We start from the raw sequence: 20,032 nt of genomic DNA on the forward strand, positions 1-20,032 counted from the left end.
TTGGAAATAACAATTTTTCATTAGAAATACTGTCTCCAGTTCCAATTCTCAGCTTAGAGCTGGTGACAAGAGCTTCTCAGCATGTGACACTTCAGAGCAATCTGCAAATAAGGATGCAGCTGGGGTGGTTGTGTTTGTTATTTCTTATCACACAGCAGTGCGGACGAGACGCTTCCATGTGTCTGAGGAGGAAGTTATCTCCTTTAACATCAGCTGGCTAAAGTTAGTCTGAGCTAGTCCGAGTTAGACTATCACCTCTCTTGACAGGCAAAGGGTAAGGCCTGGTCCGGAAAGGGAAGCAGGCAATGTCTTTTCCCACCCTTATTCTTCCCCACCAGATCAAGGACAAAGACGCGGGACGATTCAGAACTGTGTTTTAGCTTCTACAATCGCAGCCCGTAACATGAGTTTTCGGGCCACAATGTCACAGCCCTGAGGGTACTAATATGCCTGAACGGCCATGACCAGCCTCACTTCTGACCCGTCCCCACATGGGACCCGGGCGCCTTCAGCCCCTACCGGAGCTGTGTTGTAGGAGTGCTGGTCTCCAGCTCTTTCACAGCCATGGCCATGGACCCTGCTGATCCTGACCCACCGGCTGCTTCCCAGCCTGGCCCCAGACCTGCCTTGCCACTATGGACCTGCTTGGTCATCACCGGGTTGTGTCTGACCGGCTCACCATCATTGGACCTGACCTCAACCTGCAGATTGATGCCCCAGTTTGACCTTGGACTGGCCATCCCTTGACCATCCCCTAGGGAGCAACCAACCCGTGTTGCACCCGGACACCTAAAATGGCTTAAGAAAAGACTTACCAAGCGTCTGGCCAGCAAGCACTCGCCCGTTCTCGCCCAGGACAGCAGCACGTGCGTGCCTCTCGTTGGAGTACTGTACGAAGGCGTAGCCCTTGTGAACGGAGCAGCCCACCACTCGGCCGTACTTGGAGAAAATGGTCTCCACATCTGACTTCTTGACCACGGCTGTGTTGAGGTTGCCGATGAAGACTCTGGAGTTGATGGACTTGGGGTCATTCTTGTTCGTGATGTTGCTTGTCTGCACCTTCAATGACATCTTGAACACCTAAATGAACAAATTGGCAGTCAGGAAGGTGTGCAAGGGAATCGCTGGAGTCTTACAAAAAGGGGCGGGGGATAGATCTCCCAGCAAGCCTGGAGCAAGGGAACCAGCTCCTCAGCTTCAACCGGTCACAGCTGGGGGATGCCATCTCCAGAGAGCCCCTGTGTGTGGGGAGGGGAACGTCGCAGCCAGCGCAAAACCTTTGCTGGAAACCTCTTTATCAGGCTGACACTCTGGGTGTCAGCCGGTTGCTTCTGGGGGACAAAACAAGATTTAAATAAATTTTGCATCTAAGTAAAAGCTTTAATGCTATTATAGGAAAGGTTTTACCGCTCTATACTTAATTACAGTTCAAAGGACTGCTCTTTTTAAAGCAGTTTGCATTCAGCACCTTTGTTCGTGCCCGCCTCTCCGGGCCTTCCCCTGCTGAGCACCTCCCAGCCCAGGCCAGCTCTCACCGCACGCAGGGACAGCCCCGTCCCCGTCCCTGTCCCCGTCCCCGTCCCCGTCCCCGCGGATCCGCACTGGCAGCTGGAAGAGGACTTGAGTTTGCTGGATGCAAATGAAGATATTTAACTGGTGGAGCAGCCCATGCGCTCCTATCTGATACCTGCACTCTGCTGCCTGCCTGCACATTTACACGTTGGGCTTCGAGCTGCATTTTGTGCAAACAGGAGGTGTCACTGTTAGCTTGGGAATCACTGAGCCATCAGCCAGCTCAGCTGGCAGCCACTCCAACCCGCTTCCCATAGGCGCAAGGCCTCTTGCCGGGGGTATTTAATGGGCAGCCCCCGAGAACAGGCTTCACCTCTGAGGACAAAGAGGAGCCAGGGACGGGGCTGGAAATTGTGTGAAATTAAAGCTAGTCTGGCTGCCTATGACACTGCCTGCTCACATTTCTGCAGCAAAAATTACAGCTGTCCAAAGGTATCGGTTTGATTTTCATCTTCCAGAAACAGAGGGGACGCTTTGGGATCGCTACCGTGCGCTGCATACACAGTGTGTGGTATTTACCTGGCAAAAGCCAGCTCAGAGCTGCGGACGGTGTTTCATGATGCACGTTGCAGAGCTGCTCTTCCCCAGCCCCTGCCAGCCACGCCGGCAGGTTCTCCCAGCGCTCGGGGCAATGCCACCGGGGCGCCCAGGACCCCAGGCCGTCGCCGAGCCCGTCGCCCTGCCCAGGGGACGCACTGCTACCGCAGGGCCATGGCGGCCCCTCCCCGGCAGTCCCCAGCGTCTGCCGCGGCACCGGGCAGAGCTGCAGCACCGCCTGGCTTTGGGGCTTCGGCTCCCTGGGCCCAAAGCCCAAGTTTGTCTGAGCAGCTTGGTGCGAGGTGGGGATGGCGGCAGCTGCCTGGCTGCACGGATGCAGCGCCCGTGGACCTGGTCACCCTGGTCCCCAAGCCCTGGTCCCCAAGCCCCTGACGGTCTCCGCTTGCCCACAGCCCAGCCTGCCCGAGGCGCTGACACCGGCAGGGTGCGTTTCTCTGGCTTTGCCGAGCCCTAAAACGCACAGTTCGTCTTTCCTACGCTCCTCACTAGACAGGCGGAGGCCTGGGAAAAAGCTGCGGCGCTTCCTGATGTGCTTTTTGGGGTTTCACCCAAGGCTTTCAAAGAACCTAAGTCCTCCTTCTTCCCTCTCTTCTCCTGCACAGAGCTTCCACACAGGACATGAAAGTTGCTCCTATCTCCCCCTAACCCTGCTAGCTGGGATAACTTCACTACACCCGTCTCAGCCCTTTGCCGGGTGAGCCCCGTTCTGGGCGACGGATGTCCTTCTGATGGAGCCTGCTCAGCTGCTGGCCCCTCAGGACACGCCGGGGCTGCTTCTGCCCACAGACCCGCTTTGCCTGAGGGTACTTCTACCCGCGCAGACCAGCGTTAGGGCTCGCTGCCGCTAGCTCTTATCTCCAGGATTTGAAACTTCAGCGCAGCACGGAGGTAAAGAGACAGAGAGGAGACTCGCCCAGCCCTGCACGCAGACGGTGCTTGCAGCCCGACCCAGGGAGAGACGGAGCGTTTGAACACTGATTGCAATCAATGCGCTCTGAACAGACAAGCTAGGATATCCACACCTCCGCCTTTTTAATCTTCAGAGCACAAAGGACTGGACACTCGATCCCTTTCATCATTTAAAGCCAGACCATGGAGAGCGTTGGAGATACCTGGCGAGGCCGATCCTCCGCGCGGGGCGGGGGGAGCATGCGGCGGCACGATAAATCTCGCCCAGCTCTAACCCCTGTGACTCTATTAACCTACCATTGAGGCTGGAAATGATCTCCCCGCTAAATCCAATCAAAAAAAAGTTAGACTTTGTCTGAGTCTGGCTCGTTATATTTTCCCTTTCACCCTTACAGATTAAAAGAGCCAGAGACTTTAGTTTTATTTTTTTAAAAAAACAATTCCTGGCAGCACAGTGTTCCTAAAAACACTGGAAAAAATAACCAAAGGAGAGGACTTTCAAAGGCATCTAAGCGAATTAAATCCTCACATCTTTGGCAAGTGGTGCCCAACCTCTTCAGGCTGCTCAATAATAACGTTTGCTTAATACTATCTATTTTAACATATTTTTGCAATGCAGTCTGGAAGAGGTTCACAGACAAAACTGTCCCCGTTCCTGGTGCAGAGGTGGAGAAACAGAGGAAGAGCCAAGGCTGTTTCCAGACATTTGGTCACTTTGGGTATCCAGCTTGAGCCTCAAGGACTCGTTTCTTAGAAATCCCGAGTATCTGCACAAAGCCCAGCTGGAGGCTGTTCCCGGCTGGCCAGTCCCCAGGAAATCTCTGTCTTAAACCCCCTGGGACCAGTTAAGGCTGTGAAGGATCTTCAGAGAGCCTGCACATGTGTAGGGTACCTGTATCCAGGTAGCTCTGGATGGTCTTGGTACCCAAGGACATGTCCGACCCCTTGTGAACCCGTGGCTCTCCCCGCCCTGGGGTTTCCGTGATGTTGCAGGACAATGACTTCAACGTGTGCCTTTACACTTGGTGACTCCTGGAGGTTCCAGTTCCTGATGCCCGTATTTTCTATTTCAGAGTAGATCTGCCCTGGCACCTCTCTCGCCCGCACTACCCCATGTCACACGGCCATCTTTGGCCCCACTTAGCTGCTTCCCCTCTAGACAAGCACTCCCACTTTTCCATTCTTTCCATTCTCATCTGCCAGAGTTTATGCAAGTCTCCAGCCCATTTTGCTACCCAGCCATGGCCCTCCTTTCCCCCATCCCCAGCCCCTGGAGGAACTCCTCTTGCAACCGGCCTCCAGGCAGATTACGAGCCCTTTCCACTGCCCTTGGAGCCCCACCACCCAGCTAGCGCTGCTCTTGGAGGCCACCCATCCAGACTGCCGTTTCCCAACTCGGATGCCAGGATGCTGCGGGAGATCAGGTCAAAAACCTTCCTGAAGTCACAGCAGACATCACCCATGTGATCTCCATGGCCACGCACTTCGCCACAGAAAGCGAGTAGGTTGGTCAAATTTGGCTGTACCATTTCCAGGTCTGGCCCAGCCCCAGGCAGGCAGGAGGAATGCTCTCTTCCTGAAAATAAAATAGAGCGCTCAAATAAAATATACCCCTGTCTCTGTTTTCCCACCCCATCTCTGAGGAGTTTTACTGCTGCTACCCCAAGCCCCAGCTTAGGGAAACCCCAGGCTGGTGCTTGCCCAAAGCCTTCCCCAGTTCCAAGGAGCCCAGAAGTGTGTTATTTACAATAGTCTGAAGCTCTGAAGCTGTTTGCAGCTGCAACCACCAATTACATCAGGGTGCTGAGCTCCTTAAGCCTCTGTAGGAGGGATGTGGGTTAAGCTGCCTTTGTGCATGGGAATAGAAAGGGCTGGCTGGAGGATTTGGGTAGGACGGGTGTGCGTGAGGGCATAAACCATGTGTTTTCCCCCAAACCTAGTTGGCTGCCCTCTCTCAGCCAGTGCAACATGAGCCAGCTCTGCTCCTGTCAATGGATCTTCCACTCCATGGGTTTGTTTTAAAAATAAAAGAGCTGGATGAAGATGACACATTTCTCAGGAGGACACTAAGGCACCAGATGGATCTTCACTTGGAGAAGGACTTCTCCTAAGGCATCTCTCAAGATATGACCTTGGCCACCATGGAGGTGGGGGGGCGTAGGGGAACCTGCACCTTTCCCAGGTCCCTGCTGCCCCAACCCCACCTTGCACCCTCCTTGTCTGGCTCCTGTGACCTTCCCCCACGCTTCTTGCAGTTGGACCAGCGTGTGCTTGTCCCCTGCACTGTCTTCTCTCCTCCCCACCTGGGATGCTGGGTCCCCCCAACCCAATAAAGCCTGTGACTGTAGGAGCTGGAGAAGGGAGAACTCCCTTTCACCACTCATTGCAGGGAGCGGGGATGGAGCGGGGAGCTCAGCATAACCCCTCCCTCGGTAGAGCCTTTCCCTTGGCTCCCTGGTGGAAGCCCCAGCAGCTCTGTGCATCCGGGGCCATCTCGGGACACTGCAGGTCTGCGCAGGAGACGTGCCTGTGGCTGACGAGCGATGGGATGGGGCCACCAGATGGCAAGCTCAAGGTCAGGCAAGGTGACGGCCATGCCGCTGGGAAAGACTTGGGAGGAAGCCAACGAGGACCCGACGTCTCTGCGGATGGGATGCTCTCCCAGTGCCATCTGCCCACTGACTGCTGTCCCTGCCCAGGCAGGGAGCAGGGCTTTGGCAGGGAGCGTCGTCCAAGGCTGGGGAGCTGGAACTCTGGGCTTCTAGCACGGCATCGCTCTGAGATTTCAGGCATCACCAGTGATGTCCTCCATTTAACAAGTGGCCTGCACGGCTCTCATTTAGCAGCTTATAAAACAGTCAGCACTGGGTGTTCAAAACCCTGTGCAAAGTGCTCTTCTGCTGTCCCCACACAAGCCCGGCATCCCCTGGAGAAAACAGCCTCCCTTGCCTTCTCTGTCCCATTTAGGGTTTCTTCTTACACACAATATTCCTTTCGCATCACTTATTGGCCCCCTTACTGCAACAACGGGAAAGGACATTTGAATCATCGCGTACTCGTGTTTCATAGCCCTCCTAACTGCCTTCCATCAGAGCACTTGGTGTTGTGCCCAGATTAAATCCAGCACAGCATCGGCCACCCCAGCCTCGCGTCCCTTCCACGTGAAGCAACACAGCTCGCCAGTGCAGTGCTCTGGAGTACGACATCTTCTCAAGCCACTGTCTCTTTGATACGCCACGGAGAAACTAGTGGGTATGAGTCAGAGCAGAGTATCTTGATGATATGCCTGATGAGGAAAATATACACAGCAGAGACACATATCACTGGTTATAGATTAATATTCTAATAACTATACTGTCCTCAGCAGATGCATTTGCACAGCTCTTATTTTACCTTTCATCCCCCAACCCACAACTGCAACAAGACAGATTTCAGTTGGAAAAGAGAAGAAGACAAAATAGTAAGAGAACAAGACGTACTAGGGCAACTAGTAATAATACTTGGGCATAGATAAATGAATGTATAAAGGGGTCCCTCATCTGTAGGACCTCAAAGAACGCCAAGGACAGATTAGAACGATTATCCCTGGTTTCTGCAAGGGAAACTGAGGCCCAGACAGGAGAGGTTTTGTGCCACCAACCTCACCAAAGCTTACAGAAACATCATAACGACACCTCCCGCTCCCCATCGCCCCAAAGACAGATGCACTTAAGGATGAGATTGTTGGAAGTTCCTTCCTTCCTCCCTTCCTTCCCTCCCTCCTGTGTGTCCCGCGTCCCTCTGCATGGGGCAGGTGCCTGTACTAGCGGGGACCCTGCAAGCTCTGCCGGGGACGGCAGTCGAGCCACACCAGAAACATGTCCGTCTGCACCCAGGCTGCGCCGCCCAGGGCTCTCCAACCATCCTTTGACCATCATCCCTGCAACCTGATCCCGCCACAGACCCCAGGACCGCAGCTCTCCGTGGATTTACCGCCCCGCGACGCACGGCACAAGGAAACCTGTTTGCCACCGCCAGACTGAGAAGAAAACACAACATGGCATTAACTGAGCTTTGTAGCCCGGGAGGTCAAGGACCCCCCGTGCCATTTATTAGGGGTGGTGAGAACCACTCGCAGCTCCCAAGAAGCTCCCACGCTCGAGGAAAGGCTGTGCCTGCCTGCACGTGCCCTGGCCCGGACACCCGCCAACAAAGTCCCCTCTCCGCCGGCGCTTCTCCTCTCTTCCCAGGACAGCACGGCTGGAAACAACGTCACGGTCCCTGCTGCCGCTAATGTTCAGGAATCCCTTAAAAATACTGATATTTAATCTGGTAACAGCCCAAGGCCAGAGCTGGTTTATTTGATAAGCTATTTTTCCTCCCTGCTTTAAGTGCCTTGCTTCACAGATTAGCTGTTTAATTGAGAGCCAGGTGTCTGAAAACCCCAGGGGCCTCAGTCTTAGTGACGAACTGTCAAAGAAGAAACCACCAAGCCCCACCACTCTCTCCTGCAGAAAGTGCTCTTTATTTCCGCGTGACGGCAACACACAGCCAGGCTGTTATTCTCTTCTTATCATGCTTGTTCACAAAAGCAGAGATGCGGTTTTTCATCCTGTCCCCGTCTCCATCCAGTAACAAGTTTTCCCAACTTGGTAGCTTTCCACGGGGAGCCAGGTGACAAATGAAGATGTCCTGCGGGGACCTCTGGCGCGGGGCGAAGGGCCAGATCCGCTCCCCGACAGATCTGGGGAAAATTTGGCGTTTGGGGTGCCGAAAAAAGCACCAGCAAACGTGTGTCTTGCCAGCACTCGATGGCTGTTACAGCCCGTGGTGCACCCGCTGCACTTCGGTGAGAGCCGGCTGGTCCCCAGCACCGACGACAGGGCTGGTGCAGCCCTGCTCACGCGCTGGAGGAAGGCTGAACGATGCGGCTCTGGTCAGGTCTTCTTTAACCATCTCGTATACTCTTGCATAGGACAAAAGCCAATTTTGCGCCACCTCACTGCTTTTTGGAGGTTGCCCCCCTGCTTTCATCCCAAACCGTACGTCTTCCTTGCAAGTGGCAAGAAAGATGACGTTTAGGGAGGAAAAGGGCGGTGAACGTGCCCTAGCACAAACAAATTGGCACGGCTGTCACACGGCGAGCATCTCGCTTCGGGCAGCGATCAACCCAGACGCTTGGCTCTGAGGGATTTCTGACTAAAACAGTCCTTCTTTTAGCTGCAAAAAGCAGTTTTAAAAAGAAACACAGCCAGCTACGAGACAGAGGGACTCCACTGATCGCACTGCCACCGCGCCATCCATAGCGCAGAAATGCACGTGCATTTAGAAGCCAAGTCCCCGCTACCCCCAGTGCCAATCATTCCTCCCCCGAGAGCTGCGAGTAATTTGCTAGTGAGTCCCCAAACAGCAGAGCCAAGCTCCAAAGCATTAGTTTAATAACCAACACAAACCCCGCAATCTTTTTAATAACTTCTGAGTCCCCAACAAGTCCTGCGCCGAAACCCAGAGGGACTCAGCCCTCCTCCCGGAGAGCGGAAAGACCCTGTGCACTGCTGTGTGGTTCAAGAAACAGAATAGACTGGAAGGAAACCAGTCCTTGGGTTTTCTGGGGAAAACAGCTTCGATTCTCCCAAATGTGATCGTTAAGGGACCAGGAAGTTATTAAAAAAAGGGGATAGACAAAGATGTCACAATTATTAGACTAGTTCTGTGACCAGGGCTGTATTTTGGGGAAATTTCTGCTATGCTGAGTGAGCTGGAAGGGCCAGAAAGCTGGGGATGAGCTCAGCAGGAGCCAGCCTAGCTTGTTGTGAAGCCGTGGGTTCCCTGTAAAGTGCAACTGAGCACAGCCTGATAAGGGAGGATGCTTTTGCTGTGGGCAGAGCAGGTCCTTGGGTCTCTCGAGTGCTATTTTGGGCTGTCCCGTCTCCCATCAGACAAGGGACTCCTTGTACAGGGTATGTCAATTTTTCCAAACGCTTCCCAGGGCTTCACCTTGCAGACAAATCAGCCCAGACCCGTCCAGGCTCAGGCTTCATCAGCTGCAGTCACTGACCTGGCTCCCGGTCCTGTTGTGGTTTGACCCCAGCCGACAGCTCGGCCCCCCCAGCCGCTCGCTCACTCCCCCCTGGTGGGATGGGGGAGAGAATCGGAAGGGTAAAAGTGAGAAAACTCGCGGGTTGAGATAAAGACAGTTTAACAGGTAAAGCAAAAGCTGCGCACAAGCAAAGCAAACCAAGGAATTCCTTCACTCCGTCCCGTGGGCAGGCGGGTGTTCAGCCATCTCCAGGAAAGCCGGGCTCCATCACGCCTAACGGTGACTTGGGAAGACAAACGCCATCGCTCTGAACGTCCCCACCTTCCTCCTTCCCCAGCTTTACACGCTGAGCATGACGCCATACGGTGTGGGATAGCCCTTTGGGCAGTTTGGATCAGCTGTCCTGCCTGTGTCCCCTCCCAGCTCCTTGTGCCCCCCCCAGCACACTCGCTGGTGTGGGGGGGTGAGAAGCAGAAAAGGCCTTGACTGTGTGTCAGCACTGCTCAGCAGTGACGAAAACATCCCTGGGTTATCAACTCTGTTTTCAGCACAAATCCAAACCACAGCCCCATACCAGCTACTGTGAAGAAAATTAACTCTACTCCAGCCAAAACCAGCACACGGTCCCCACCGAGATGCCACCCTCTTACCCCCCCCAGCGCCAAGCCCCAGCCTGCCTCCAGCCTGGGACCCTCCAGTCACCCAGCCCCATCCACCCTCCGCACCCAGGCCACCCTCTCAGGGCTGTGGGGCTGGAGCAGAGATGCAGAAGGCCCTGATGCTGCCTCGCAGCCCACCCTGCACCCCTGCAGCCCCGCAGACAGTTTTGCTGGGGGGGGCACTTTCTGCCTGAGGACACCGATTCCTCCTCCCGAGCATGCAGGCTCTGCGGGCTTAGGCGACGAGCCCAGTTTCAGCCCAATTTCCACCCTGCACATCATATTTTCCTGGAGAGAATGAAACAGCGTTAACACCCGACACGTCAGGAGACCACGCCGCGGTAACAGCTCTGGATGGGGACCGCCCGTAGCGACACACCCGCAATGCCCCTGCACCACCCAGCAGTTCCTGCCTTTGCAAGCACGCGGGAAACTCCTGGGGAGCTCAGGGCCCCGGCCGTATGTGCAGCCTGGCCTCGCTGCCCGCTCTCCACCGAGCACTCAGGTCTCGACTTACAGGGTGGGTGACGGGGGGTACCTGCTGCCCACCCCTTGTCTCCTTCACCCTCTTCAGACGGAGGCTGCACCCATCCGGCGCGCTTGGACCGCAAGAGGAAAAAGCAAAGCTACTGAGCGGGAGGGAGAGAAAACATCAGCCGGTTCTGGTTCATTAAAGCACATTTGCTGCAGGACGTAAGCAAATAATCCAGACTGACACCATGAGCTCGTGGCAGATGCCAAGTTCTGCATTTCGCAGGGCTCTGGCAGGAGGGGCCGACTCTGTCCCCTTGATCCATCTGACTTTACGCCGCGTCTGATGCACTGTGAATTTTTACATCGGCGCATCCTCTCCAGAGCCGCTGCGGGCTCGCCGTAGCTGAGCACGCCATCAGCACTGCACATTGGCTTATGTCACCTCCTGCTTGAAGCACCGGGGCCCGCAAGCGTGGGGACATCTGCAGCACCCCTGGGCTGGTGCCTCCGTGCCGGACGACGGCGTGCGAGGCAGAATTAGCTTCCTGGACCTGTCTGGTCTGGAGTGATATCTCCATAAATTTGGGGTTCACTCCTGTTTGATGCAGGGTGCTGCCGCCCAGACGAGTGGATGTTGAGCGCACAGCAGCATGAACAGAATTAGCTCCCTCATAATCTTCCTTCAACTATTCGTCTTGCTATGCAAATAGCCTCCTTTTTAAATTTTTAATTAAAAACAAGTCATTTTGAACTGGAGAAATCCTGCCAATCTGTTGAAAACCTGGCTCTGATTTAAATTTCAGTGCAACTGGTAAATCCTTCATAAAGGAGCAATAAATAACCAAAAGCTGTTTTAATAAGTATTTAATCAGTTGTTAAAGGTACAATGGTTACAAAGTTTATCAAGTCAGCATATAGTCTATAGCTGTGGCTCATAACCATTTGTCCTATATATTATTCATGCCTATAGAAAGCTTAAAAATCTATTCCTTAGAGGTTTAAATCCTTCCTAATAAGTGTGATAAAGGGATGACCTATGGCTGGAAACTCTGAGATCCACCCAAGCAGCCCCTGCAGCAGCCCTGCTCCTCACCCTGCCCATCTCCACAAATGTGGGGCTCACTCCAAACGCTGCACAGCTCCTTGCACACACGTGTGTGGCCACGCCGGAGCTCCTGGGGCTCCCTGCGGGGCAGGACACGGCTCCCGGGGGGCAGATTCAGGAGGTAAGTACATATACCCGCTCCTCACCACGGGGTCACGATGCTCTGCCTTCGCACCAAAGCTGGTGATCTACATCAGCTCTGGAGGCAGTGATTTCTCCCATCTGCCTGATAAAGCCAAAGTCTCTCCTTGTGCCAAGACAGACAAAAGCCGTCCCACCAGCAGCGCAACGTGACAGCGAGGAGCACCCAACGTGACAGCGAGGAGCACCCAGCAAGGAGCACAGCAGGTATCAACCCTGGCGGGTTAAATCTGGGCTTCCACTCCCCTGCTAACAACATTGCATTTAAAACATGAGAAGAGTCCTGACAGCATACGGGGCCAAAAAAGAAATCCCACCTGTGGGATTTCTGTGCTATAACCAAGAATTCTGTGCTGTACTGTGCTAGAACCAAGAGTGAGGGCACCTTCTGAAGCCCGCATGGATCAGCTCCCTGGGTTTCAGCCTGCGAGAAGGAGCTCCTCAGCAGCTCTTTGACTGTCTACTCGAACATGGACTCGCCATTCGCATTGAACTTCTCTGGACTCTGCTTCTCGATGAAAATATTTTTTAAATTAAGGCATTTTTCTCCTAAAAAAAAAAAGCTAGGATCATCCTTTGATTGCAGAATATGCAACAAGTAGACTTTTCAGGAGTCTCTGCTTCTAATCATCTTGGAAATCTCTCGTGAACAGGCTAACATTCTTTTTGACAGCAGCAAAATAAATTTTAAAGGTCAATTGAATCAAATAAGCCCAGTCTGGCAGCACTTTCAGATGCAGAATTCCATGGATAACATTTAGGTTATGTTTGAGAACAGAAACAAAATTCTTTGGAGGAAAGAATCTTTAAAAGAAAAAAAAAGGAAAGAAAATGAAAAGGAAACAGCAATTAAATAGAATGTCATCCGTAATCCCACTGGTGCAAAACCTGATGATTACCTACTGGGCTATGGACAATGGCACATGTATTAATCTAATTAAAGTCCTTTTTTACAGGCATCTGAAGCCAGCTCATTAGTGTGTTACCAAGATGCTCATTAATGGCTGGCCATGACTAATTTCTTGAGAATTATTCTTTAATTCTTTATCATTCACAGCCTAATAGGAAAACACAATGTTTCCATCCCTCACTCTCCCACTCGTACGCAGTGGAGACAGGTTCTCATCAGCCACCTATTGACTTGATGTTCCTTAATGAACAGCCCCCCCCACCAGCCCAAATGTTGTTTTAACAGCAAATGATTTATTTATGAGCAAAAGCAAGTGAACTTTCTGGGAACTTTCTTTGCTGTTAATGAACTGGCATCTTGGCTGCTGCTTTTTGCATCTCCCTGCGTGTGGCAGAGAGGAAATGGGTGGTGGAAGAGCGGTGCTCCCAGTCTGGCCGCAGAAGAGCCTCCGGCCCCGCTCCATGAGCCCAGTGCTCACCTCCCCATACAAAACCCCCCTGGCCATGCCTAATGGGTGACCTCCCAAGCTCCAACGTTGGGCCATGTCCCACCCTACATAGGGCAGGACGCAGGTTCCTGTGAGAAGGATACGTGGACCTCTTACCACAGGGCGACGTTGAAGTAGGGGGGAAATCCGGGCTCCGGGAGGAACCCCATTTCATGCTGCCAACCCCCCACCAGATAATTCAATCACCTGCCAGGGCCACCCAGGTCCCAAAGAGGAGCTGCTGCAGATGGAGCTTCACTGATGCAATTCTCGTTAATTAGCTCCACTGGTGTTTTCTGAGCAGAAGTCCTGCATCTTGATGCCACGGCTTCTTTAACATGCAAATGCCGCTCTGTTCCCAGTCAAACTGGTCCTGCTCACCCCCCAGGTTGTGCTGTGCTCCTGGGGCCACCCGGGCCTCTTCCAAGCCACGAGGGCTACGGCTGGTTTTTCTGAATGACGAGCAGAAGTCAGGGACTTCCACATCATCACGTGCTTCCTGCCGCTGGGGATTTTAGCAAAGCCCCAAATGCCAGGAGACTTGGCAAACGCACGAGCTGAGGAGGATACCATGAGTGCAGCCACCACCCGCAGATCGAAGCTATCCCTCTGGGACCCAGACTGTTCCTCCAAAATGCTTGTCCATGTTTTCCTACAGAGAAAAACAGCCGATTGTCCCCCCACCCGCTACAGGACTTCATGTCATGGGTATCACCGAAGCCAGGCACTCGCTCCCCAGAGATTGTGCTGGGGCGGGGGGGAGCAGGACATGGCATGGGGAGCCTTAGGGAGCGCAGAGCAACAGAAAGTTGCTGGTCCTTGGCACACCAACCCTCAATTCTTTAACAGCTGAGGTTTTTGCCATGCTCCTTTCCTCTCTCAGAGTTTATTATAAGCTGATGGCCTTTCAAAATTATTTCAGACACTTTAAATACGCCAAACGACATAAATGATTAAGATACGAATCTCTGTAAAGTTGCTGGGATGTGGGCTCCTACTTCACCTGAGGTGGGATTTGCTGAGGTTTGGTTGTCTAAACGCCACCTCCGAGGCTCCAGAGATCGGGGAGGCACCCTCACCCCAAGGAAAGCATCTCAGATGGGAGGGATGCAGCCTGCGGCGATGGGAGAGGGAGACCTGAAAAGCAGCTGAGCTGCTCGAGGTGACCGCTTTAGCAAGACCTATGTTGGTAGCCGTTCCTTTTCCTCCTGAAAAATAACAAATCCTGCACCCCATCTACTGGTCTTTGTCTCTCCAGTTCTACGTGCATGCAAAGACTAAAAGAAAGCTTGGTTTTACGGAGGGTACCTCCGCTCCCGTGTGCTGTGCCACCCTCGGCATCGGTTCGCCTGATGCCCAGAGGCGACGGACGGTCTGGCACTTTTCCCACCGTCAGTGGGCTTTGGGTCAAAGCTGGGGATGAAAGTATGTCATCTACTGCTCTCATTCTCCATCGCTGTCATCATGCCAGTCTTGCATACCGTGATTACGTGTGAAGGTTCAAGACTGCACGGGCTCTCGGGGCTCCCCGTTGCTGCTGTTTTCATCCCTTCACGCTGCCAGCACTTCTCCGGAACAGCATCATCCTTCCCTTCGCAGCGTTAAGCTCCCATAGAGGGGGCTAAAGACACAGACTCCTTTTTTAATAATACAGAAAGATTAGTAACCCATCATTGTTTGTTGATTATGGTCATTCTTTTCTGTAAATGAAGTTTAAAAGTCATTAAAAGATTTGTCAGCTGTGACTTATGAGCCCTTCTTGCCATAGGGGAGTGAAGCAATGACAAATTCCCTCCACCGCCGTATCATCTGTTATGTGTTAGAAGTTGCCACATTCCAATTACCAGGGACCCACCGAATCCGTAAACGAAAAGCAACTCAAATATCCTACACAGCTGCTGGGACCATTAGTCAGAGCTGGCGGGTTTCACTGCCGGAGCATCAGGCTGAGAGGGAGTCAGGAATAAATAACGCTTCGCACGCGCGCCGGGCATCACTGGCTACCGCGCGCGGCTTTATCGACGTTGATTATGCCTTGGGCCCACCTCTGGGGAGGTGGAGCGACTCCGGGCTTCTCCTCCAAGCAGGAGACACAGCTGAAGGGTGGCAGGAGCTGAGGGCTGGGGCCACCGGGACATGACCAGCAGCGGGTGGTAGGTCGGGGCCAGAAGAGCTCTGTAGCCCAGTCAAAAACTAAATAAAAAAATCAGCTCGCTCATTTTTCTTGCTCGCAGCACAGTGGCAAAGGACGCAGTTAGTGCCAAGCGCTGCGCTGCCGCGTTTGCCGCTTCCGACGAAGCCTTTCATGCTGGGGCAGCCGCAAACCCCTGAAGACCCCGAAGGGCTCAGGACATGCCCTGGTCCTGCCAGCCCCCGCAGTCAGGAGAGCCTGGCTCACCCCACCGCCCCCACCCCCGCCCGGGGAAGTCCCTCCTGATGGCAGGAGGAGGAACATGAAGCATGGAAGCCCACGCTTGCTGGGAGAGCGGCCAGTGCTGTAGACGGTACGAGAGACCTGTCTGGGGTGCAGGACGCGGGGCCGCCTTTCTCATCCCGGCCAGCGGAGCCTGGCATGGCCGTTGTCTCTGCTCTGGGATGGGGGGGTTGCTCCCCATGGCTCATCTTGACGGAGGCATCCAGTTAAACTCAAATTTTCCTGCCAGGGCAGGGGCCAGTGCTGGCACCGAGCACTCCCCGGCCCCGTGGGGACCCTGCAGCTCCTCACCAACACGGGCTGCTCAACCTTGCCCTTCCCATGGGATGCCGCACAGCTTCCCGGCACCAGACGGGCACTCCTGCCCCTGCCGCCCAGGGCTCCAAACAGCCCCGGCAGTCAGGACCAAGCCACTGGCCGCTGAGTCATGGCAGGAAGGCAGAAGCTCTCCAGGTCTCCAGCATCCTTTCTCTAACCCTTGTCCTGGAGACCGGCCCCAGCCTGTGGGTTGCAGGCACAGCTGATGCCTACCAGCAACTCCCGGTACTCGCCCACCTCTGGGGAAGGACACGCACCAGATGTTACCAAACTGTCTGGGTGATGTCAGGGGAATACCGTAGAGCTTCTTGTTAACACAACAGCTTATAAAATCAATTAGATCACATTAAATGGCAATTTGGCCCTCATCACACTTAACCTCCTCTGTGAGAGGGGTAATGGCCCATGGAAGTTTACTGCCTGTTTGGCTTTAATTTGTTGGGCATGGTGGAGGGAGCATTCACAATGGCAAACCTTGCTTTCCCAGGCAACAAAATCTATCACTAAAATCTTTGGGATGAGCTTCTCCCCAGGTTTTTCTCTATCAGAGCCCATCGGAGGTGTCCCGGAGGAGCCACGCCAGAGCAGGGACGCAGCGCTGCAGCCGTGACGCAGTCGTGGGGCTGTCGCGATGGCCCAGACCGCTGTGTCAGGAGCTCGGCGTTCTGCATCCCGCAGCGGCCCACGCCCACGTGCGTCCCGTAATGCCAGCAGAGAGGACCACCGTGCCCGCTCGGTGCACAGGATGCCTTTAGGGCCCCTGAGGCGCGTGGCTGGCATCCTCACGCATGAAGGCTGATTCCCTCTCATTCACCCTCCCTGACCACGCACAGCAGCAGGCAGGCATTCATCCTGTTAACCCTATTTTATACTGTTTAACCCTATGAAATCTGATCTTTTATCAGCAAAACCGGCTGCCTGGGGCTGCGACTACCATCACTGATCCACAGAGCTTTGGAGACTCACCCGAGTCAGCACGCCTTTCAGCTGCTGTTTGCTTTCCTTGCTGCGTAGGGCATCTTTGACTATCACCAAGAACTGCGAGCAGAAACAGTTCTGTCTGGACACGGCTGCTCCACAATTACTCATTTTAACAGTAGCAGTCATTGGAAAAGCAAAAGAAGAAGAATGATTTCATTTTCATAACCTTGAGTTCCCCCTGCCCTGCTTGGACGCGTCTGCCTGCATTATTTTCATCCCGCAGGAGCGCAGACACCACGTTGCTCCCGCGACAGAGCACACCGTGCATCTTCCGCACGCGCCGAAGACTTGGTCTTAGCACTTGGATGCCCAGGGCTTGTTCCAGTCCGATGGATGATGAACCCCTCCAGGGAACCCCACTGGCCCTAACAGATAAACCCTGGGCAGCGGCAACCAAGCCGCACTTGGATCCTCCAGTTAGTGCTCATCTGCAAATGCTAAACGAGCCGGGTGCAAATTGTGCTGCTCTGCTCCAGGCCACTGGGCACCCCGTCACAAATGACAAGGGAGCTCGTGCCATCGCTGTGCCGACAGCCCAGAGCTGAGCGCTGCCTCTTTGATGAACGGAAGCTGGTGAAGTTACACGGGGAACTCGAGCTGGTTTACGAAACCTTCACGGTTCGCTGTGGAGGGGTTTCAGCCATTCCCTCATCTTCCGCTTTGCCAGGGTGCTGCTTGTGCACGCAAACACACGCTGATGCACCCACAGCCACCGCAGATAAACCCTCGTGATACACCAAATGGTCTTGTGAGAGTCCGATTCCGGGAAAGGCAAGGAGGAGGTTTTATAATGTTATGCATTTATATTTTATAGAGGAGTCTGAAACATGCCAACACCTCTCCACAACACGCAGTTATTGCTTAGGAACTCACTACTGCAGAATACCAACACTAGAGACAGAGAAATCAAGAAAATTCCATTTTTAAGTGTTTTCCTAACCCCCATCCATCCACAAGACTTTAATTTTGTTAGGTCAAAGTGATAGCTGTTTTGTTCTTTGCAGGTGAAGTACGTAAATGGCAAAGGGGCAGCGCTTGGCATTCGCATTTAATGACTCTGTTGGGAACCCACTGGTAAGCAGCATTTTCTCCTGGCACCAGGTGATACTGTGAAACCTGTTTTGACTTTGCAAAACACAACTCCCACCCCGCCTTTGCAGTGGAGAACAGCAAATGTATCCTAAACGCTTTGGCAGGAATAAAGAGAGAAGAGTGTTTACTTTAAAAAATTCTCATCTTTTGATGAGAATCGAAAGATGGGGGTCGGTCTCTTCTCCCAGGTAACAAGTGATAGGACAAGAGGAAATGGCCTCAAGTTGCGCCAGGGGAGGTTTAGACTGGATATTAGGAAATTTTTCTTCACCGAGAGGGTTATCAAGCATTGGAACAGGCTGCCCAGGGCAGTGGTTGAGTCGCCATCCCTGGAGGTATTTAAAGGACGTTTGGATGAGGTGCTTAGGGACATGGTGTAGTGGTGGTCTTGGCAGTGCTAGGTTTACGGTTGGACTCGATGATCTTAAAGGTCTTTTCCAACCTATACGATTCTGTGATTCTGTGTGATTCTGTGAAAACCAAACTAGGGAAGAGGGTGAGGGAGGGAAAGACTGGCTGCTGAGTCCAGGGGCTTGGCAAGAACTCTCTTCATCAGCTGGCGTGAGGCAGGTGATCTCCAGGAGCTTGGAGAAACCTTCTCCGGGTTTCTGGAAAAGGCTGGGTGGGTTCAGGAGACTTTTCATCAAGGATCACCTACTGAATGTGTTGGCCCTCAGGGGTCTGTCTCGATGTGCCCTGAGGGAACTGGGCCCCCCAGCAGAGAAGCACTGGCTGGGGACGTCCCACCCATGGGTACATGCTGCAGCTCCGTGGGGCCACTGCCCCACGGGACCTTTTGGGATGGAGCAGAGATGTGATGGAAAAAAAGATGGCTTGCTTTCCGATACCTGCAGCTTATGGGGCATCGAGTCCGCTTTTATCACATCAGGCTATTTTAAACATTTTTTTTTCCAAAGGAAGAATTCATAAACAGTTGTGTTTATCTTTCTGGCTTTGCAGAGGCATTTTTCCACAGCGCGACCTGGCCAGCCGACCTCTCGCTCCTGAGTAGAGAGGAGTAAATATCATTGCAGTCACTTCCTCCACAGTTATTTAATTTCTTAACTTGTCCATATGGCTCACATCAGCTTTGTCTCTGCAACTGGCTGCCAATTCGGGAGGAGAGCTGAAACTGGGAGGCCTCTGCATTAAAGGTGCTGATCATCCTTCATGTAAGGAGGTGAAAACCCCACCCATGAGCACACCTTACATGGGAAAGCTGGGAGAAATCCTCTTTCTTTCATGGTGGTCTTTAGCCTCCCTGTGCCATAGTCCACATGGGCATAAAGGGGTTGCTTTTTGGGTTCAATATAAAGTCATGAAGATTTGTTCATGGCTGCAAATCACCTTGATGAAAAGCAACCTGTAAATGCAAATGATGACAGTGATAGCTGCTATATATAATGTCTGTAAGATCATTAATGCCAATCAACTCACATATATGGAACACACATCTTGTCAAAGTAAAGCGACATCATTTTACAATTAGATCCCAAGCTGGGTTTATAGAGGTAATAATAGGACGGATAAACTTAGACTTCTTTAAGATACTTGACCTGGGGCACAAGTTTTCATTAAGAAATCTGAATTGTAAAACATCAGCTTGGATTAAGACCAGGCTAAACAGGGAAGCCTCGAACCATCAGCACACAGCCGCTCCCGCAGTCCAACCACAGCCAGTTTTTGCACCCATGCTGTTTTCCGTCTTTATTAATGACCTGGAGGAAGGCATTAAACCATCACTGCTGCTGTCTGCAGGTGAGAGAAAGCTGGGGGAGCAGAGGACAACAAAGAGATCGGGTCCCAGCCAAAGGCACGGTACCAGAGCGGAGCACGGGGGCTAGGCTCACAGCGTGAGGCACCCTCTTTTGGGAAGCAGAAACGCTGGAAAGTCCTTGAGCTTATTGTGGAAAACTACCTGGACCCAAAATGGCTTATGAAGTCCTGGGGTGATCAGACCAGGCAATGGTTTGAGGAAGCATCGATAATTCTGCTTTTGGCTCTGGCAGAACTATTCCTGGGCAAAATTCAAGGAAAACACAGTTTGGAGACAGCTTGGTCATAAGAAGTATTCAAGGACCGGAAAACATACTTTTTTACAAAATCTTAGTTGCTTGACAATGAAGAATTTACCTGCTGACTTGGCCAGGGGCTGTAAGTGCCATTATGGAGAGCGCAAATGGAAAAGAGAATTTATCAATCTGCTGGACCAAGCCATGACAGCACCCAGCAACTGGAAGGTGAAGCCAGGCAAACGCAGATTAGAAACAAGGTACAGATGCTTAACGCTGTGGGTAATCAGCCTGAGACACTACTTGTTTTGATAGATTCTCTATTGTTTTTAAAGCAAGGTGTATTATTTTCCTAAAAGAC

General features: G+C 52.9%; 1 protein-coding gene across 6 annotated transcripts in view; it reads right to left on the minus strand.

The window, feature by feature from the left end:
- The window catches only part of RALY (RALY heterogeneous nuclear ribonucleoprotein), a 142,160-nt gene that overhangs the window by 21,648 nt on the left and 100,480 nt on the right, over positions 1-20,032 (minus strand). For all 6 annotated transcript variants that reach the window (XM_075517127.1, XM_075517122.1, XM_075517126.1 and 3 more), the window contains one exon: positions 816-1,080. In XM_075517127.1, coding sequence (XP_075373242.1) covers positions 816-1,071 — 256 coding nt within the window. In that variant the 5' untranslated portion in view covers positions 1,072-1,080. The remainder of the gene's footprint in view (positions 1-815; positions 1,081-20,032) is intronic.

The sequence above is a fragment of the Mycteria americana genome, chromosome 14, assembly GCF_035582795.1.
Source record: "Mycteria americana isolate JAX WOST 10 ecotype Jacksonville Zoo and Gardens chromosome 14, USCA_MyAme_1.0, whole genome shotgun sequence".
In the NCBI taxonomy this organism is placed as follows: Eukaryota; Metazoa; Chordata; class Aves; order Ciconiiformes; family Ciconiidae; genus Mycteria; species Mycteria americana.